At 44.0% G+C, this 22,901-nt stretch overlaps 1 protein-coding gene across 2 annotated transcripts in view; it reads left to right on the top strand.

The window, feature by feature from the left end:
- LOC143291070 (uncharacterized) overlaps positions 1-21,968 on the top strand; it is a 50,182-nt gene extending 28,214 nt beyond the window's left edge. For both annotated transcript variants that reach the window (XM_076600665.1, XM_076600664.1), the window contains 2 exons: positions 18,433-19,466; positions 21,779-21,968. In XM_076600665.1, coding sequence (XP_076456780.1) covers positions 18,433-19,461 — 1,029 coding nt within the window. In that variant the 3' untranslated portion in view covers positions 19,462-19,466; positions 21,779-21,968. The remainder of the gene's footprint in view (positions 1-18,432; positions 19,467-21,778) is intronic.
- The last annotated feature ends 933 nt before the right edge of the window (positions 21,969-22,901 follow it).

Genomic DNA, 22,901 nt, shown 5'->3' with positions numbered 1-22,901 from the left:
TATCAACAATAACACGAGGAACTCTAGTGGGTTTATCAGTCATGCTGATAACAAAGCCAAACTCTATCAACAATGACACGATACTGAATGAACTAGAATGTGTGCCCATGAATAAACCAGGCAAAATTATGATTCGAGTTCGCTGTCTGTCCGTCTTTATTTCTTCTGTCTGTCTGTATGTCTGTCTTGCTTCAAAACTGACAGTTTTTCTTTGTTTTGTTTTTCTTCAAATATATGTCATGAATTACTTGACATGTATGATGGGGTGTGAAAATTGATCAGATTGGAATAATGGGTACTGTTGAAAATCTTTGTTCTTTAGTCACACACACACACACACACACACACACACACACACACACACACACACACACACACACACACACACACACACACACACACATACATATATATACATATATACTTCATAGTTTGACTCTCTCTCTTTCTCTCTCTCTCTTTCATTCTTTCAAGGAGAGAGAGAAAGAGATAGAGAATGAATGAATGAATGAATGAATGAATGAATGAATGAATGAATGAATCTTTATTTTCCAACGGTGAAGATATTAGCACTTTGGCCGACTTACACATCTGCCGTTGTTCTAAGAGACACACAAACACGTACGCATATAAATGTAGTTATACTGAATACTTAATACATGTATAATGTACTAGTATAACACAGCGTCAAACTGAGAGACACAACATCACTCACATCTGTACGGAACGGAAGCAAGTAACACACACACGCGCACACACACACACACTAACACACACACACACACACACACACACACACACACACACACACACACACACACACACACACACCAAGGGAAAAACAACAACAAAACCCTAGCATGAATGCTACACATGAATGATTCAAGTGAAATTAACACAGAAAAGTAACGATAAAATTTTAAACACAGATGTAAGAGACATAAAAGGCAGCAAATAAGGCGACGGGTAATAGGGATATGGACAGATAGACACATTATGTGAAAGACAGAGAGAGGGAGAGACAGAGGGGAGAGAGAGACACAGACAGACAGACAGACAGACAGACAGACAGACAGACAGAGATGTAAAGATATGCCAGTGTGGGGAAAAAAGACGAAGAAAAAAAAAAAAAGAGTTGGGTGAGGGTGGTTCACAATTTGTAATACATGTAAGTATACAAAATCGTAGACGTGACCAGACTAGAGTTTAATTTCGTTTGTTTGTGTCCACTGTAAAGAGAAAATCTCTGAAATAATATTATATGGCGTGATACGTTATCAACTGATTGACGCATTTCGACTAGTTTGTAAGGATTGTCAGTGACAATATTATACCAGATTTTCGGTCTGGGTTTGGCACGCATGTACTGTCCAAGTTTCTCTTTGAATGTTGTGGTGGAAAAGGGTTCTTGAGGTGTTTGGGGAGATTGTTCCAGCAGTGCGTGCCGGAATATGCCAAACTCGATTATAAAGGTCTATTCTTGGCTTGGGTAGAGTAAGAGTCGCATTTCGGGAGTTAGGGGTTGCGAGTTTCAAAGCAGACAATGGTTTGGTGTAGATAAGTAGGGCATTTACCGAATATAATTTTATGCATAAGTACGCACTTATTCAATATTAGGTGCTTTGTCAAGGAAAGAGGTGCTGGCAGTTGATGACTGCATGTGTTTCGTAAAACACCATTGAGGTGTTTAACAGCACGTATGTGTACAGAATCTAGTTTTTCATGAGCACTTCGCTGCAGTTGTCCCACACATTTGAAACGTAATTAATTCTAGACATGATGTGAGAATGGAAAAAGAAATAGGAAGCCTCTGGACTGACGACATGTTTTAAACGGGATAATAGGTAAACATTTTTGCAACTGACCTTGATAAAGAACTGATATGTGCCTCCCATTTTAGCTGGTTGTCAATAACGACACCAAGGTGTCGATGTTCTGTAACTTGTTCAATAGCTTGGCCATCGATTGACAAAGTGAGCTGATTTAAGCCACGCTGGTGCTTTTGGCGAGTGGCTACAATCATACTCTTTGTTTTTTCTGGGTTAAGGAGCATATTATTTTCTGTACACCAGTTGGATACTTCGGTTAGGCTGGTTTGTAATCTATCATTAATGTGCTCTGAATTTACTCCATATGTATGAAGAGAAGAGTCATCTGCAAACATGTCGCATGAATATTGCAGATGAGGAGATACATAATGGAAGATCATTGATATAAAGGTTTGAACAATAAGGGGCCAAGCACAGAGCCTTGGGGAATGCCCATTTTAGTTATTCCCACATTCGAAAAGGTCCCGTTTACTAATACACTCTGCTTTCTTTCTTTTAAGTTTGACTCAAAAAAAATAACAGAATTTGTATCAAGCTGATGAACCCGTAGCTTTTCAAGAAGTATTCGATGATTAACGAGATCAAATGCTTTCTTCAAATCTATAAATACAATTCCGTTGATTTTTTTTGTCATTTATAGCTGTGAGCAGTTTATCTAAGAGACTGGTGAGGGCTGTCTGACAGGAGTGTTTTGGGCGAAACCCTGACTGATTTGATGAAGCAAGTTGTGCCGGTCAAGATATTGCAAAAGGTGCTTGTGTACGTGTTTTTCAAGTGGTTTAGAAAGCGATGATAGTATTGATATTGGTCGGTAATCGTTCAGGTCAGAGGGATTTTTTACTTTAGATAGTGGTATGATTTTGGCAGTTTTGAACATAGTTGGAAAAACACTTTTTGAAATACTGAGGTTATAAATATAATTATGTCAGATGATGCACTGTATATGGCAGTGATAGAAGCAGAATTTTATTGCTGAGTCCGTCACAGCCATGTGTGTTTTTTTGTCCAAGGTTGGATATGTATTTACCGACCTCATAAACAGTTAGTTGTGGAATGTGAAATGTATCTTGTTGGCTGAGCCTGTCTGAACAAAATGATTTTAGACTGACTGGACATTCATACTGATCTGAGTTTTGTTTCAGACGATCAGTCAAACTTTCCGCGATGGATAAGAAGTGGTTGTTAAAGTCTGTTGCTGTGAAACAATCATATTTCAATGATTTTCCAGGAAATGACTTATTGGTCAGTGCATTGAGAGCTTTCCATATAGATGAAGTATTGTCTGATTCTGACGTCGTTATCCTGTTAAAATATGTCTTTTTGGGCCTGACGGACTAAGAACTTTACGTGTTTTCTTTGTTGCTTAAACGCGTAATAGTTCTTTTCTTTCTTAAGTTTATCTCTAATTTTAATTGCTATTGATATGATGACAGTAAACCAAGGAAGTGTTGATGAATTTCCTACCCGTTTTCTTCTAACTGGGGCATGCTGTCATAAACAGATAAAAAGATTCTATGAAATGCCGCGACCGCTTCATCTGGATCGTTAGATTCATAAATTTCCTTAAATGAGCATTCGCTAAGATCATAGAGAAAATCAACTTCCTTAAAGTGCTTATACGATCGATACGTGATGGTGGAGTGGGTTCTAGTTCTAGCTGTTGGTATCTTACAGGCAACTGTACACTGTATAGCGAAGTGGTCACTGATACTGGTCTGGTGTACCTGAGCACTTACGACTCTGTCTGGATTATTAACATAGATGTGGTCAATCAGAGTTGAGCTGGATGACGTAACTCGCGTTGCTGATTGTATTACTTGGTGCAAATTAAATAGAGATATGGTAGAATCCCATGCCGGATGAGGTTTTTGAAAATCTATATTAAAGTCACCAAGAATGATAATGTCCCTGCCGCGAGCAAAATCCTGTACTTTGTCCATCATGATGACAAAATCATCATACCAACCAAAATTGCTGGATGGGTTTCTATAAATGAATCCTAGTATAACTGGGCATTTTGCTACTTTCACCTCCAGCCAGATGCTTTCTACATTTACAGACTCTAAATCAAATCGTCTATTAGTAAAAGCTTTCATAGTGTCGTGGACATACACAGCTATTCCGGTGTGTCCGGAATGAGTGGCATCTCTTCTGAACAATGAATAGTTTGGAATCGCAATTACATCATCGTCTACAGCTGGGGACAGTCTAGACTCTGTTATTCCGAAAATGTGACAAATTCTAGTCTGGTCAAGGAAGACATTCACATCAGTCGCTTTGTTCTCAAGATGGTAGACATTCAAATGACCCACAGTGAGATCATGAGTTTGCATTTTTGACATGAATAATGTAGGTCTACACTTCAATTAACAATTAAACTTCTTAAAATAGGTGAAGCAGACAATAGTTTCACAAAACACTTCAGGACAATTCAGGGCAAAATTAATGAAAAGAAAAATAAGAAAAGCAAACACAGAATAAAAAAATAAATCAATGCACACACACACATACACACACCCACCCACACACAATTTGTTTATATGCAAGTGCTAAGAAAAAAAAGAAAAAAAAATGAATCGCAAGGTTCACACGAAATGTTTACGAAGAAGTAAAAGAAAAAAAAAGTCGCTGGATGAAAAACATAAACACACGAAATTGCAAAAAAGAAAACACACACACATAAAAAAAACCTCCAATAAAACAAGAACAATCCAAGTCAAGAACAGGAGGGTGGGGGACACAAAACTGAATCAGGGCAGAAGTTGACACTAGTATGTCACAACGGTCATCCACAGTAAGCCAGGGGAAAAAAGAAGATGGGAAAACGAAGTTTGATTTTCTAGAGTGGGTCCCTCAGTACAGTTAAGGAGAGACTGAAGGGTAGAGGCGCTGCATGTGATGAAGCCAGGGGTTGAAGGGCATAGCGGGGAAGGGAGGGAAAGGCCAAAAGGGGGGAAACATGGGCATTGGCTGGCTGGGTTTGTTGTTATAATGCGGCATGGGTGGTATTGCTAAGTGGGGGGCACACGTTGTTTGATTGACTGGTATTTGACCACTATTTTTTGACTGGTCAAACGACTTTTGCTCGTTTTTTTGTTGTCCAATCTGACTGTCCTGTTCAGCGTGCTCAGAGCTCGCCGATGGTGCAGACTGGATTGGCCCGCACTGCGTCACTTGAGCGTCTTGTGTTCTGGATGGTGGAGGTTGTAGACGGTCGGCCCGGTGACCAGCCATTGTCTCTTGAGCCACGCGGCCCTCGCAAAGTGCCGGGCCTGCTCTGCCGTCACTGAACCGTGAAGGACGGTTTGTGCGGAGAGCGAGAAACTGACTGACTTGACGTAGCCATAGCGACAGACCCCTTGCGGACAGATGGGTGCCGTCAGTTGTGAAATAAGGTTTCACCATTTGGGAATTTGTGTCAACAAATTTGTTTTCAAACAGAAAAGTGACTCCCTTGTCTGCGCATACCGCATGCAGTTCATTATTTAGTAGGTTAATGAATCGCAAGGGAGCTGATTTTCTGGGAAGGAGCGCGGAGACAGCTATTTTGGCTGCAGGAAAAACCCTTTTGAACTGAGTCAGGAGGTCACTAAAGTCACGCTTCAGTGTGTCAGTGGTGTAGTGTTTGTGTATGTCATTACCCCCCACTTGCAATACACCCGCTTTGTGTCTTCCCGCACTGGACTGTCTTGGAGAGCAGCAGTGACATCAGTCACTTTAGCCTCCGGCATTGTGCGGACATGAGTGCGCCCTGTTCTGTCCAGCCTCTGTCTGTCGATGGACTGCAGGTTCGAATCCCCAATAAGAAAGTTAATAAGTTTTCCTTGGGCGGGGAAGTGTAGCTTGTACTTTGGGGGAGGGTCACTTTTGTTGTTGATTTTTAGTTTATTGTCTGATGTAGACCTTTCTGTGATGTCCGTTGTGACTGTACCAGTGTCAGCGACAGGTGGAGACACAGTAACAACCTGGCAATCATCTGTATTATCTGCATCACTTGTGTTAGCCATATAAACATCAGCACATACTTTTGGCTTGATTGCCTTTCACGGGGTACAATCAGATTGCTCTTCACTGGATGAACTTTTAGTTGTCATTCCTCTGCAGTCACTCTTTGATTTAACTATGTGTTTTTGGCGGTCTGATATGCTATTAATCAAATTGGTTTGGCCTTTAAGTAGACCGCGCAAGACATTACATTCTTCTTGCAGACTGTCAATTTTTTGCTGCATTGTCTGCGTTATTATTTTCAGCTTGTGGTCAATGTGGGATTTGATGTCTGCATCTAGGTCCTTGATGCATGACTGCACATTGGTTCACTTACAAACTGCAGACACTGCACACACACACTGTCATCTGTATTCACCAAGACTTTGGTGTCAGTGGGATCACTGACATCGGGGGTATTATTGTCACCTTGGAGTGTCGGGGTGACCTCTGGATCAGTGTCAATTCCACCTTCCGTTGGCGATGACAGTGGTGACTGTGACACACACACTGACGGAGATTCAGTGCTGGGTGTGTCTGGAGACTGGTCAGCAGTGTCCTCATGTGTGGGGGCAGAGGGGTGGCTGTCCACGCAGGGGGTTGTTGTGCCAGAGTCTGCCTGCTGCACCTCAGCATCCTGATGCTGGTCACTGTCAGTCGGGGGGTGGGGGGGGACAGTCTGGAGACTGGTCAGCAGTGTCCTCCTGTGTGGGGGCAGAGGGTGGCTGTCCACGCAGGGGGTTGTTGTGCCAGTGTCTGCATCCTGATGCTGGTCACTGTCAGTCAGGGGGTGGGGGGGACAGTCAGGGGTCTGGGGGTCCAGGTGGCTGTCGTCCAATGAAGTGACAGCACGGACACACACTGGAACAGGTAGGATGTCAGTGCTGTCACCAGATGTAGACATGGGGCTGTCTGTCGTGGAGTTGGTGTTGGTGTCACTGACAGCTGGTCCGAGGTTAGTGGGTGTGCTGTCAGTGACTGACAGTGAGCGTTGATCATTACCGTCCTCTGAAGACTCACTGTCTCCAATTGGCAGCAGTGCCGGAGGGACGGCGCTGGGTGCATCGTCAACAATCATGGTTGAGTCCTGAAGTTTGCTGACGATGGAACACAGCACTTCAAACTCACACCTGGCCCATGCCTGACACTGGTTGCCCTGTATCAGACATGAGCCAGCACCCTTTTTCCGTGTTGTCTTTTTAAGAAAGTACAAAGTTATTGTAATGCATTTTTCGTCATTGTTTCTGTATACTTGTACAAACGTTTTCGCTAAATTATGCTGAGAAGGCTCAGCACAGTTGAGTGGGAGATAGACACACACACACACACACACACACACAACACACACACAAACAAACATACACACACGTTTGTGCTCTTATGATTTATTCAAATTATGTGCAAGAGGTGGTGTATTTGTAAACATCTGAAAACTCACGTGTCCTTGACATCCGTTAGTGTTAAGAAATTTCATTTACCACTGATTAAAAGAAGAGAGACAAAAGACAAAAAACAAAAACAAAACCAAAACAACAACAACAACAACAACACACACACACACACACACACACACACACACAACGAAGAAGAAGAAAAAACATGATACTACACAGATAATAGTGCTACAGAATTTAAGTGTGAATGAATACCATCACAATTAAACATAGCACAGATGTATTTTTTACTGGCCGAAATGAAAAAGATAAAACGACAAATATTTCCTTTTTGTTTCCAAACGAAGCAGTCCAAACTGCAGAAACTCCACAGGTGATGGTAACATTACCAACACAATGTTATCGGATGACACTTCCACACACAAATGCTACAACAGCTTTGCTGCGGATTTTATTCCTTGTCAGTTTGTGTTCACCCATGCGAATACAGCCACACGCACCCCTCACTCCTCTTCCCACACACACTCACACTGAGTGGTGGCCTCATGGTAACTTGTCCACCAGGGAAGCCAGAGAATCAGAGTGCATAGGTTTGAATCTCACACTCAGTTGCATTTTCATCTCCTCCACTACGCTTTGAGTTGTGATCATCATTCGGATAAAACGATATATCCATGTGTGACATGCAATTAGCTCACGTCATAGTACCCACGGCTTAACGGGTTCCACGTACCTGGCAAAATTCTGTTGTAATATCCACTTTGATATGAAAAAAAATATGCTGGAAGACAGGAAAAAAAGAAAAGGTAAAAAGAAGGTGGTTCACTGTAGTGACACGTTTTCCATGGGGAGAGCAGCCCAAATTTCACATAGGAAAATCTGTTATGTCAAAGAGTGATACAATACGATAAATACACTACAATTCAACAGAATACAATACAACACACACACACACACACACACACACACACACACACACACACACACACACACACACACAAACATGCACACACGCACACGCACATACACACACACACACACACACACACACACACACACACACACACACACTCAAACACACACACACACACACACACACACACACACACACACACACACACACACACAGAGAGAGAATTATACGTCAGTTTAGAAATAAAGCACAAAGATCCCAGTCTGCTACACAAACAAATGATAATGTTAATGAAACTTTGGCAACAAGCCCGAGGAAGACAGTGGGTTTATCAGTCATGCTGATAACAAGACCAGACTCTATCAACAATAACACGAGGAAATCTAGTGGGTTTATCAGTCATGCTGATAACAAAGCCAAACTCTATCAACAATGGCACAATACTGAATGAACTAGAATGTGTGCCCATGAATAAACCAGGCAAAATTCTGATTCGAGTTCGCTGTCTGTCCGTCTTTATTTCTTCTGTCTGTCTGTATGTCTGTCTTGCTTCAAAACTGACAGTTTTTCTTTGTTTTCTTTTTCTTCAAATATATCTCATGATTTACTTGACATGTATGATGGGGTGTGAAAATTCATCAGATTGGAATAATGGGTACTGTCGAAAATCTTTGTTCTTTAGTCACACACACACACACACACACACACACACACACACACACACACGCGCGCACACACACACACACACACACACACACACACACGCACACACACACACACACACATATATATATACATATATACTCCATAGTTTGACTCTCTCTTTCTCTCTCTCTCTTTCACTCTTTCAAGGAGAGAGAGAAAGAGATAGAGAGAAAGAAAGAAAGAGAGAGAGAGAGACTGGGTGTGTGGGGAGAGAGGGGGAGAATGACAAAGGAAAAAACAGGGGAAATGTGGGGAGGGAGACAAAGTCAGTGAGAAGGAGAGGTAAACAGAGAAAGAAAGAGACAGAAACAGAAACAAAACTAAAGAATACATTTCTAAACAACAATGATTTTATACATTTCTGACAATTCCGATCTGATCAATTCTAACACTCCAACATACATGAAAGTAAATCATGATATGTATTTGTTAGCTTTAAAGCAAGAGAGAGAGAGAGAGAGAGAGAGAGAGAGAGAGAGAGAGAAGGTAAACAAGGGAGCGATCACATGTGTACACAACAGATAAGCAAGATAGTGGGGGAGGGAGGGGAGGGGGCGGGGCCTAGAGAGACAGAGGTTGAGCTGTGGATGGAAAGCAAACAGGTAGGCATTCACCGTCGAGCAAATGACAAAGGCACATCTACCTATCATTGGCAGGGCAAAAGCAGCTGAGCGGCAAAAGCATACAGGTTTGATTGGTCATAGGCAGGTACTGTTTATACACACAGGGGCCCTTCTCACTTTTCAGCCAATCACAGCAGAGGAAGCAAGACACCACGTGGGAAACAGTGACCAGTTGTTCATCTTGCCTGCCTATAAAAAGACTGACACACGACTGGTCAGTTCATCTCTGCTTCCGAGTTACTCACTATTCAGTCGGAAGGGTGTTTTGAATCAACCACAGTTTACTGTCACTGACTCCTCCTGTGCCAGTATTTCATCTCTGCAACAGCTAACGCAATGGGTGGAAAAACAAAGGCAAAGCAAGTCGCCAAGAGGGAGAAGAAACAGCAGAGGCGGCAGACCCAGGAGCGTGTCGGCATCATGCGCCAAGCATTTGACTTCTTGCCGTGGACGCACCCGTTCTGGTTTAACGTTCTGCCATACCTGTCCACCCGGGATAAGCTGACCCTGCGGTGTGTCAACACTCACACACGGAGCGTTATGGATGCCGACTTCAAGAAGGCTTTCACCATCACATTGAAAACGGGCATGTCTACCACCATACTGCCAACTTTCGTGGGTGGAAACTGCTGTGCCCAGCACCTCAGGGCACCGGAATACCAGGCGGCGCAAGAAGTCATCAACTGCCTGAGAAACTGCGCCCACAGTTTGGTGTCAGTGGACCTGTCCTTTGCACTGTTCACCAACGTGAAGACATCTGTGGAGACACTGGTGAGGAACTGCAAACAGCTGAAGTCTGTGTCCCTGCGGAGTCTGCGGGAAGATGTGCACGTGAGTGGCCACACACTCCACCCTGCTGCAGAGTCGCCGTTCATTGCCTTGGTCTTCCACCCGCTTCCTGCCCTGGAGTTTCTGGACATCTGCGGGGAACGGGTCTGCTGGAATGTCACCTCCTATCATGGACGCACTCCTCATGCGTCACCCAAGGCTTCACACGCTATATATGGATTCGGGGGCAGTTGACGCCAGATTCTACCTGCCCTTAATGAAGATGGCGATGTTTGATCCCCAGCTAATGACAGAACACCTTCCTGTCAATAGGGGTCTAATCAGAGACCAGCATGACCTCGAAGAAGTGATGGATATATGGCTGCAGTCTTCGCTGAAAGAGCTAATTCTCTGTCGCGCCGGCCACGGAGTTTCTGGCAAGTGGCTGGAGCGTTCTGAGTGGTGCTGGTCCCCAGGCTGTGGTGACGGGGACTCGTGCTGTTGGAGAGCCCATCACCTGGGTCCCAACCCTGTGCTGGTTGTCCTTAAGTGTAAGAAACAGTCGGCAACCGAAGACGGACCTGCAGCATCTTCATCCTTCACGCCAGTGATCACACACACGGACTGCTGGCACGGGTTCTACCCCTACACATCACTGGAACCCTTGGAGCAGCAGGGGGTTCGTCTCAAAAGATCCAGCTGCCCTGCCGGCCAATGCAACCACCTGCTCTCTTCAATGACGGACATGTGATTCTTTGTGGGGTTTTTTTTTCTGTTTGAGAATATTCATTGGAATTTTGTTCCTGTGAGAATCGTTTGAATATGAGAGTGAGGTGTGTAAATTTGTAAATGAATAAAGAACTGCGTGTTTCTACACCTGTGTGTGTCTATGATGTTCACGTGTGTATGAGTGAGAACATTTGCTTGATCCTTTCTCTCTTTCTGTCTATCATTTTCTCTATCTTTCTCTTTTGTTCTCTCTCTCTCTTTTCGTTCCATCTCTTTTTCTTTCTTTCTCTCTTCCGCTTTCTCTCTTTCATTTTTCTCTTACTTTCTTTCTTTCTGTCTCTCTCTCTCATTTTCTTTCTCTGGCTTGTGTACATGCACACTTGCAAACTCCTCCTCTTCACTAAAATTGACACACACAGACACGTTACACACACACCACACACACACACACACACACACACACACACATACACACACAGACACATATACACACACCACACACACCACACACACACACACACACACACACACACACACACACACACACACACACACACACCCACGTTACAAACACACAAACACTTGTGCATGCATGCACGCACACAGACACAAACAATTGTCACACACACATATACAGGGGTTACACATAAACACACAGACACACACACACACACACACACACACACACACACACACATATATATATACACACACACACACACACACACACACACACACACACACACACACGTGCACAGGTTACACACGCAACGCAAACACACACAGAGATTACACACACATATGCACACACACACAAACACACACACACGTTACACATACACAAACGCGCGTGCACGCACACAGATACACACAATTGTCTCACATACACACACATATAGAGGGGTTACACATAAACACACAGACACACATACACACAGACACACACACACATACACACACACACACACACACACACACACACACACACACACACACACACACACACACACACACACACACACACACACACACACACACACAACACACACAAACAAACATACACACACTCACACACGTTTGTGCTCTTATGATTTATTCAAATTATGTGCAAGAGGTGGTGTATTTGTAAACACCTGAAAACTCACGTGTCTTTGACATCTGTTAGTGATAAGAAATTTCATTTACCACTGATTAAAAGAAGAGAGACAAAAGACAAAAAAACAAAAACAAAACCAAAACAACAACAACAACAACAACACACACACACACACACACACACACACACACACACACACACACACAACGAAGAAGAAGAAAAAACATGATACTACACAGATAATAGTGCTACAGAATGTAAGTGTGAATGAATACCATCACAATTAAACATAGCACATATGTATTTTTTCACTGGCCGAAATGAAAAAGATAAAACGACAAATATTTCCTTTTTGTTTCCAAACGAAGCAGTCCAAACTGCAGAAACTCCACTGGTGATGGTAACATTACCAACACAATGTTATCGGATGACACTTCCACACACAAATGCTACTACAGCTTTCCTGCGGATTTTATTCCTTGTCAGTTTGTGTTCACCCATGTGAACACAGCCACACGCACCCCTCACTCCTCTTCCCATCAACACACAGGGGACAGTGGGTCTTTAACTCCCCACAGTCAGTAACATCAACACACAGGGAACAGTGGGTCTTTAACTCCCCACAGTCAGTAACATCAACACACAGGGAACAGTGGGTCTTTAACTCCCCACAGTCAGTGACATCAACACACATAGGACAGTGGGTCTTTAACTCCCCACAGTCAGTAACATCAACACACATAGAACAGTGGGTCTTTTACTCCCCACAGTCAGTAACATCAACACACAGGGAACAGTGGGTCTTTAACTCCCCACAGTCAGTGACATCAACACACATAGAACAGTGGGTCTTTAACTCCCCACAGTCAGTGACATCAACACACAGGGGACAGTGGGTCTTTAACTCCCCACAGTCAGTAACATCAACACACATAGAACAGTGGGTCTTTAACTCCCCACAGTCAGTAACATCAACACACAGGGAACAGTGGGTCTTTAACTCCCCACAGTCAGTGACATCAACACACACAGAACAGTGGGTCTTTAACTCCCCACAGTCAGTGACATCAACACACATAGAACAGTGGGTCTTTAACTCCCCACAGTCAGTGACATCAACACACAGGGACAGTGGGTCTTTAACTCCCCACAGTCAGTGACATCAACACACATAGAACAGTGGGTCTTTAACTCCTCACAGTCAGTGACATCAACACACAGGGACAGTGGGTCTTTAACTCCCCACAGTCAGTGACATCAACACACAGGGGACAGTGGGTCTTTAACTCCCCACAGTCAGTGACATCAACACACAGAGAACAGTGGGTCTTTAACTCCTCACAGTCAGTGACATCAACACACAGGAGACAGTGGGTCTTTAACTCCCCACAGTCAGTGACATCAACACACATAGAACAGTGGGTCTTTAACTCCTCACAGTCAGTGACATCAACACACAGGAGACAGTGGGTCTTTAACTCCCCACAGTCAGTGACATCAACACACAGGAGACAGTGGGTCTTTAACTCCCCACAGTCAGTGACATCAACACACAGAGAACAGTGGGTCTTTAACTCCCCACAGTCAGTGACATCAACACACAGGAGACAGTGGGTCTTTAACTCCCCACAGTCAGTGACATCAACACACAGGAGACAGTGGGTCTTTAACTCCCCACAGTCAGTGACATCAACACACAGGGGACAGTGGGTCTTTAACTCCCCACAGTCAGTGACATCAACACACATAGAACAGTGGGTCTTTAACTCCCCACAGTCAGTGACATCAACACACAGGGGACAGTGGGTCTTTAACTCCCCACAGTCAGTGACATCAACACATAGGAGAAAGCAGGGATGGAGGTGTGTGCAGACCTGATCACTCGTGTGTTCTGTCCTGTTGTTCTTCAGGCCGGAGTGGATTCCTGGATGGATCAGTCGGTTGACCACTCAGCTCCACACACAGAGTTGTGGGTTCCAGTCCCGGGCATCCATTCTCAGCACTTCAGCCCACTGCAGACCGCCCCCTCCCGCCCCTGCCCCCCACCCGGACAGACATCCAGGTCTCACCCCCATGAACGACACAACCGTCAGCGAACCAGGCCCCCAGCTGTGGACAAGCTGACCGCTAGTTGACGGACGCAATAGCCGAGTGGTTAAAGCGTTGGACTTTCAGTCTGAGGGTGTAGTGACTGACTGAAACGTTGCAAAGCTTGCGGTTGAGCATGTCTTTGTAAAGGGTGTAAAAGGTTGTGGATTTGTATGGAAAGTAACAGAGGAGATTAGTTTAATTGCTGCCTGTTCACCAACCACAAACTGTACATGTATTTTGAATTAAGGCCTACTACGGCCGATTTTCGTCTCTCTCTCTCTCTCTCTCTCTCTCTCTCTCTCTCTCTCTCTCTCTCTCTCTCTCTTTTATTGTGTCTGGTAATGAATTATAGTTGACATATGATCATCCGACGGTTGATCCTTGATGTTGTGTGTTTGCTTTAATGATCTCAAGTCACATGGAATAACCTGTTCGTGGTGGTATTGGTTAAAAGGAATGTTGATTATTTTTTTGCATGTTGTAAAAAAAATATAGCGCTGTCATGGATTTCAAATTTGAACCGTAAACCATCCAATATAGCGCTGTCATGGATTTCAAATTTGAACAGTAAACCATCCACACTACTTTTTCGGTGATTGTTTTTCTCATGTGCAGTCGTGTACATGCCTGTGTGTTTGCGCGTGCGCGCGCGTATGTATGTGTGTGTGTGTGTGTGTGTGTGTGTGTGTGTGTGTGTGTGAAAGAAATACCTATCTTTGCACATTATTTCAAAATGGATTCATAATAATGAGATACAGAATCACTAGCAAAGTGATACTTTTTTTTTGCGATAATATAACTAAAGACGAATTCTAAAAAAAACAACAACCAAAAAACACAACAAAAAACATGATGAAAAATACATCTCTTAGGTCGTGAAGTGATGTGAAGCGAAGTTGTAATTAACAGAATGAAGGTGATACGAATTGAAATGATGTGATTAATAAATGGAAAATTAAGAAAGTACATTTACGTTTCTGCCTTCATTTTGGTCTCTGATGGTGTGTGTGTGTGTGTGTGTGTGTGTGTGTGTGTGTGTGTGTGTGTGTGTGTGTGTGTGTGTGTGTGTGACAGAGACAGAGACACAGAGACAGACACAGAGAGAGAATGCATGCTACTGATTGATTACTTAAACTGAATGTTCTCAGTACACCCCACACCCACCACTTCTCTCTCTCTTTCTCTGTCTGTCTCTCTCTCTGTCTCTCTCTCAGGATCTCTAACTCACCCTGACTTGAGCACCCCCCCACGCCCCCTCCCCCCCCCACCCCCCTCCGCACCCCACCCACACACACATACACCCACCTACACACTACACACTACACCCTTCCACTCCCCCCTCCCCCCTCCCCGCAGTATACTGTGTCGCCAGAGGAAAGCGTTCAGCACGGTACAGTACTTGTGACTGACTGCTGCCGCGCCGATGCTGATCGGTAAGTAGGTCACTGCGGCAGACAACTGATTCTGAACAGAAAGCTAGGAACAGAGCTCTTTGGGGTCAAAAGGAAACAAACATTTTCAATTTCATGTATTTTATACTAAATTGGTAGAAGACGCAAATCCGCTTTTATGAATGCTTTCCAGTTTTTTACCATTCATGACATATCATAAAGCATGAAATCGGTATTATAGCAACTGCAAAGGTGAATTTACGAAGGCAGCAAGGGATCATTTAGTTCGTAAGTACAATTTTGTTGATAATTTACGCAATGCATAACTACCTTGGATATACTCCATGCTGTGCTTATTAACATGTAGAATATAAATATCTAGATATGTGTTAACCCGGTTCGGCTTCAATGAACATTATCGGCACTCTGTCCAGACAATAAATTCGGAAATGTATGGAGAGCAGATGATATCATGTCTTGATGTGAAAAGAACGGTATGAAATACTTTTTTTTTTTTAATGAACCAGTATTTACAACTGTGACTCACGAGCCATGGCGCAGTAGACGTCGATTTAGCACACACACACACACACACACACACACACACACACACACACAGATAGAAAGAGTGCGTATGTGTGTGCACGCACATGCACATGTGTGTATGTGTGAGTGTGTGTGCGGGTGCGTGCGTGTGTACATGTGTGTGTGTGTGTGTGTGTGTGTGTGTGTGTGTGTGTGTGATCCTTTCGATTTAATGTCTTTCCACTTTGAATGTATGGATGCGTGCACATGTGTGTGTGCATCTGTGTGCATGTACGTATTAGTAAAATGGGGTAAAATTCAAAATATACAAAAAAGATAAATAATGAGTAGAAAAAATTTGAACCTTTAACCATCCACACTACTTTTTCAGTGATTGCTTTTTCTCATGTGCAGCCGTGTACATACCTGTGCATTTGTGTGTGTGTGTGTGTGTGAAAGAAAAACCTGTCTTTGTTCATTATTTCAAAATGGATTCATAATAATGTGATACAGAATCGCTAGCAGAGCGATAGTTGTTTTTTTTGCGATGATATAACAAAAGACGACTTCTGAAAAAAAAAAAAAAAGATAATGAAAAATACATTTCTTAGGTTGTGAAGTGATGTGAAGCGAAGTAGTAATTAACTGAATGAAGGTGATACAAAATGAAATGATGTGATCAATAAATGGAAAATAAAGTACATTTACGTTTCTCCCTTCATTTTTGTCTCTGTGTGTGTGTGTGTGTGTGTGTGCGTGTGTGTGTGTGAGAGAGAGAGATAGAGAGAAGGAGAGAGAGACAGAGACAGAGGGAGCGGCCTCCAGTCCTTAGTGCTGACTTCAAGGGTGTGCCCTCTAACCAGCAAGGGCGATAGGTGTGAAATTACTCGCATTGTCAGAGCGCGAAGGTATTTGCCAGTCAACCGGCTCATCTACAAAGCATGAGAGCCCTAAGCACAACTGTTGGGGAGGAGGATAACACAACCAACAACAACAGTCACCGCCTGCAGCAACAGAAACCATGAGGGTGTCTCGCAAGGCGACACACTTCAACCGCTTCCGTCAACAATGGACAGGCACCCCCTGCTGTTTAAACACCTTCTCCCGGTGACTGCAGTACGCCCTGTCTGCAACAAGTGGACCCTCGAAAAACATAACCCTAGGGGCTCTCTCTCTCTTGTGTGGTCCAGTAGAGCTCGATGCAGTCTTTGTTGGACATAGGGTTCGCCTTCTCTCCCTTGGGGGCTAGAATATAAAGTCCGTGGGCGATCGCCAATTAAAAATGAGCAGAGGGATGGGAACAATTGACATGTACTTGTCAAAGGCTTATGGCAGGTCTTGGATGTGCTTCGTTACTTCTGAATGCTTACCATCTCTCTCTCTCTCTCTCTCTCTCTCTCTCTCTCTCTCTCTCTCTCTCTCTCTCTCTCTCTCTCTCTTCAAAACGAAATGTGCTCTGTCTCCGTGGGTTCAGCTGTCTCTGCCTATCTGCCTGTCTGTATGTCTGTCTCTCAGTTCAATTTGGTTTGACGTCTGTTCACAAAATGTGACATTGGACACCCCCACACCCACCCACACACACACACCCACACCCACAACCACATACATACCCCCACCTTTCCCACCTACCACACACTAAAATACAACAACAACATTTTAATCAAAGTCTAACAAAATGCGACACTGGACACACACACACACACACACACACACACACACACACACACACACACACACACACACCAGTTCAACCAACCACCCGTTGTCACCCGCAATATAGGTGAGACCCACTTGAGACCACTTGAGAACCCTGCTAAATGGTCACCAAAGAAATCCCAACTCGGAACGTCCATGAACAACAACGTCCAAGGCCTAAAGTGGCCACTGGCAAAGAGAAGCCACCACCGACCAATCAGAAACACATGTCCTCCGACTTTGAATGGGGACTAATGAAGCCACCATTGGATGTGGACAGACAGCAACGCTCAAGGCATCAACAAAGCCTGTCCCAAACTTCGGCCCTTCAGCCACAGTGTCGCCTTTCCCTGCTGTATCCTTTGTGTTGTCAGCGTCAGCCAATCATGTTGGAAAATGCTGGGCAGTCTCATATACAGTCCTGCCTGAAACCACTATAAAGCAAGATTCGTTTGCCAGGAATGCTTTGCTGTGTGTGATGTGTGGATGAGGTCTTCGTTTCGTCAGTTGTTCACTGCCTTGCTGTGCTGCTGTGGCCTCCGCATTTACACTGCTAAGCGTTCTGGTGATGCCTAAGTTGTATCATCTGTGTTCTGGTGACGCCTGAGCTGTATATTATCTGTGTTCTAGTGACACCTGAGCTGTACTATCTGTGTTCTGACACCAGAGCTGTATCACCTGTGTTCTAGTGCTGGAGCTGTATTATAACTGGTGCCGGAGCTGTACGATCTGTGTTCTGGTGGTGCCTGGATCCGCCCTGCCTGTGTTCCATAGCCAGTACTCCGTCACACGTCTGTGCTGCTGACACTGCCTGCAGTCCTTGGCACGGCCACACAATGTCGATGCACTTCCCGGCCAAGTCAGCCCCACCACGCACTGCCCCCAGGACCTCAGCTCCCTGGAACTGGAACACCAGGACAGACCTTCCCTGGAACAGGACAGACATTCCCGGGAACAGAACAGACTTTTCCGGGAACAGGACAAACTTTCCCAGGAACGGACCACACTTTCCCTTGAACAGAACAGACTTTTCTGGGAACAGAGCAGACTTTTCTGGGAACAGGACAGACTTTCCTAGGAACAGGACAAAGTTTCCCAGGAATGGAACACACTTTCCCTTGAACAGAACAGACTTTTCCGGGAACAGAACAGACTTTTCCGGGAGCAGGACAAACTTTCCTGGGAACAAAACAGACTTTTCTGGGAACAGGACAGACTTTCCCGGGAACCAGGCAGATTCTTTCCCTGGAACAGGAACAGACTTTCCATGGAACAGGACAGGGAAACAGGACAGATTTTCCCAGAACAGGACAGACTTTCCCTGGAACTGGAACACCAGGACAGACTTTCGGAACGTGCCACATCAAAGTCGTGGCAGACGTCACGGCAAACACTTCCATCCCTACCCTTCCACGGATCCAGCCTTCTGTGGTAGCCCCAGCTGGACCAGGCAGCCCGAAAGAACCTGCTACACTTACCAGACAACGGAAGACTATTCCAAGTATTGGACGCAGGCTGACCAAGTGTCGTTCTTCCTGGAGAAACAGAAGGAAGAACAGGAGGAAAACGCATGGGGGACGACAGAGGAGAAAGCCATGTCCAACACAGACTGCATCGAGGTCTACTGGACCTCGGAAGAGAGAGAGAAGGACAGCTGGACTTCAGCAAAAGAACGGCCCAGGGCAGAGCACACAGAGCAGTACTGGACAACTGCCTAGTAGAAGTAAGTGTTGGTTGAAATAATCTTTAATTGTTCAACAATACACATGATTACAATGCAATCAATGACAAAGGAGCATCAACAAGCTTAAAGCTTATACTGTGCTCACAACATTGCACTTCAATTTTAACATGATGGCTGATGAACCATATTATCAATTGTATCAAATAACATTCATAACAGTAAGTAATGAAATAATGAAATAAAACAAATAAACAAACTACATAATATAGTAAAATAATGCTAATATCAATATTAACATGAGATTAAATTTATCATCACCAGAGTAATCAGCCTGATAGAAGAGAAACACAAAGGAAAAAAAGAAATTTAGAAGAATGGTGGGTAAGGTGGTGGGGGAGGGGGAACAGAGGGGAGAGGAGAAATTCTGACAGATCATTGACCAGTCAATTCAACTTTGAATATTTGGTCAGTCAAATAAATCCAACACATATTTTACGAATAGAATCATGTTGTAGCCGTTCTTGGCAATACTTTCTATGCTAAAATCTATTTGAATCCGAGATAAACTGGTAAACAGTTTGAAATATGAATAGATTAATTTGTATGATTTTGGAGAACAGGATCTCCATGTAAGAAGAAGGAAGTGTTTGTATAGAGTAGGATGTAGATGAATGCCAGTAATACTAATACTACTGATAATAATACATTGAAAAATATTAATGTAGTTTTTGTATTGGTGTTATTTGTACGTTCCATCATGCATATAAACGCTGAAAATAAGTGTATGCACCTTTGAATGAACGTGGGGATGTGCGTCTTTTATTCATTTATTCGTCTGCAAGTTGATGGAAACGGTTGTGATATTGTTTTGAAGTTTGCGATGTATGATGGAGAGGTTAGACACTGTGCTGGGTGATGTGGTCACAGGAATGTTAACACACTGGTAAATTTTACATGTAAAAAAACTGACATGTCTGGATTTTAAAAAAAAAGTTTTCATTGATGTTTTCTGTTTGGCTGAAAATATCATTTTTTTGTTCAAAACTGGTGAATTTTACAACGAAAGAAAGAAGTCTCACTTTGACTGGCATAGCCTTTTAATCATGAGTATGCTACACGAACTATACAAAACACATGAAATGTACAAACAATGATGCTATGAGAGTGAATGATTAACAAAGAATAATGAGTTGTAACTCTCTTCAAACAGAAGGTACACAACTTCAAGCCAATGCTGCACATGCTATCGATTCAGCTAGTACATGGATATATAAATAAAAGGTACATTGGAACTGCGGAAAGGAAGAAAAATATATTAAGATGGTCTGTTGTTGTTGTAGCTGTTGTTGTCGTTTGTTTGTATGTTTTGTGGTAGCAATGGATTTCATGGAACATTTCATTCTGACCTCCCTTTAGATGTAGTCAGGGGAGAGTAGGAAACCAGTACCCACATCAGCACACAGGAGACAGTGGGTCTTTAACTCCCCATAATCAGTGACATCAGCACACAGAGGACAGTGGGATCTTTAACACCCCACAGTCAGAGACATCAACACACAGGAGACAGTGGGTCTTTAACTCCCCACAGTCAGTGACATCAACACACAGGAGACAGTGGGTCTTTAACTCCCCACAGTCAGTGACAACAACATACAGGAGACAGTGGGTCTTTAACTCCCCACAGTCAGTGACATCAACACACATAGTCAGTAGGACAGTGGGTCTTTAACTCCCCACAGTCAGTGACATCAACACACAGGAGACAGTGGGTCTTTAACTCCCCACAGTCAGTGACATCAACACACATAGAACAGTGGGTCTTTAACTCCCCACAGTCAGTGACATCAAAACACAGGACACAGTGGGTCTTTAACTCCCCACAGTCAGTGACATCAACACACAGGACACAGTGGGTCTTTAACTCCCCACAGTCAGTGACATCAACACACATAGAACAGTGGGTCTTTAACTCCCCAGTCAGTGACATCAACACACAGGAGACAGTGGGTCTTTAACTCACCACAGTCAGTGACATCAACACACAGGGGACAGTGGGTCTTTAACTCCCCACAGTCAGTGACATCAACACACAGGAGACAGTGGGTCTTTAACTCCCCACAGTCAGTGACATCAACACTCAGGGGACAGTGGGTCTTTAACTCCCCACAGTCAGTGACATCAACACACATAGAACAGTGGGTCTTTAACTCCCCACAGTCAGTGACATCAACACACAGGGGACAGTGGGTCTTTAACTCCCCACAGTCAGTGACATCAACACACAGGAGAAAGCAGGGATGGAGGTGTGTGCAGACCTGATTACACGTGTGTTCTGTCCTGTTGTTCTTCAGGCTGGAGTGGATTCCTGGATGGCTCAGCGGGTAGACCGCCCAGCTCCACACACAGAGTTGTGGGTTCCAGTCCCGGGCATCCATTCTCAGCACTTCAGCCCACTGCAGACCGCCCCCTCCCGCCCCTGCCCCCCACCCGGACAGACATCCAGGTCTCACCCCCATGAACGACACAACCGTCAGCGAACCAGGCCCCCAGCTGTGGACAAGCTGACCACTACTTGACGGACGCAATAGCCGAGTGGTTAAAGCGTTGGACTTTCAGTCTGAGGGTGTAGTGACTGACTGAAACGTTGCAAAGCTTGCGGTTGAGCATGTCTTTGTAAAGGGTGTAGAAGGTTGTGGATTTGTATGGAAAGTAACAGAAGAGATTAGTTTAATTGCTGCCTGTTCACCGACCACAAACTGTACATGAATTTTGAATTAAGGCCTACTACGGCGCGCGTGTGTATGTGTGTGTGTGTGAAAGAAATACCTTTGTACATTATTTCAAAATGGATTCATAATAATGAGATACAGAATCACTAGCAAAGTGATACTTTTTTTGCGATAATATAACTAAAGACGAATTCTAAAAAAAAAATAAAAATAAAATAATAATAAAAACACAACAAAAAACATGATGAAAAATACATCTCTTAGGTCGTGAAGTGATGTGAAGCGAAGTTGTAATTAATAGAATGAAGGTGATACGAATTGAAATGATGTGATTAATAAATGGAAAATTAAGAAAGTACATTTACGTTTCTGCCTTCATTTTGGTCTCTGATGGTGTGTGTGTGTGTGTGTGTGTGTGTGTGTGTGTGTGTGTGTGTGTGTGTGTGTGTGTGTGACAGAGACAGAGACACAGAGACAGACACAGAGAGAGAATGCATGCTACTGATTGATTACTTTAAACTGAATGTTCTCAGTACACCCCACACCCACCACTTCTCTCTCTCTTTCTCTGTCTGTCTCTCTCTCTGTCTCTCTCTCAGGATCTCTAACTCACCCTGACTTGAGCACCCCCCCACGCCCCCTCCCCCCCCGCCCCCCCGCACCCCACCCACACACACATACACCCACCTACACACTACACACTACACCCTTCCACTCCCCCCTCCCCCCTCCCCGCAGTATACTG

This window comes from Babylonia areolata, chromosome 16 (assembly GCF_041734735.1).
Source record: "Babylonia areolata isolate BAREFJ2019XMU chromosome 16, ASM4173473v1, whole genome shotgun sequence".
Taxonomy (NCBI): domain Eukaryota; kingdom Metazoa; phylum Mollusca; class Gastropoda; order Neogastropoda; family Buccinidae; genus Babylonia; species Babylonia areolata.
Note: the sequence above shows the minus strand (reverse complement) of the source record. Positions and strands in the feature narration are given on the sequence as shown.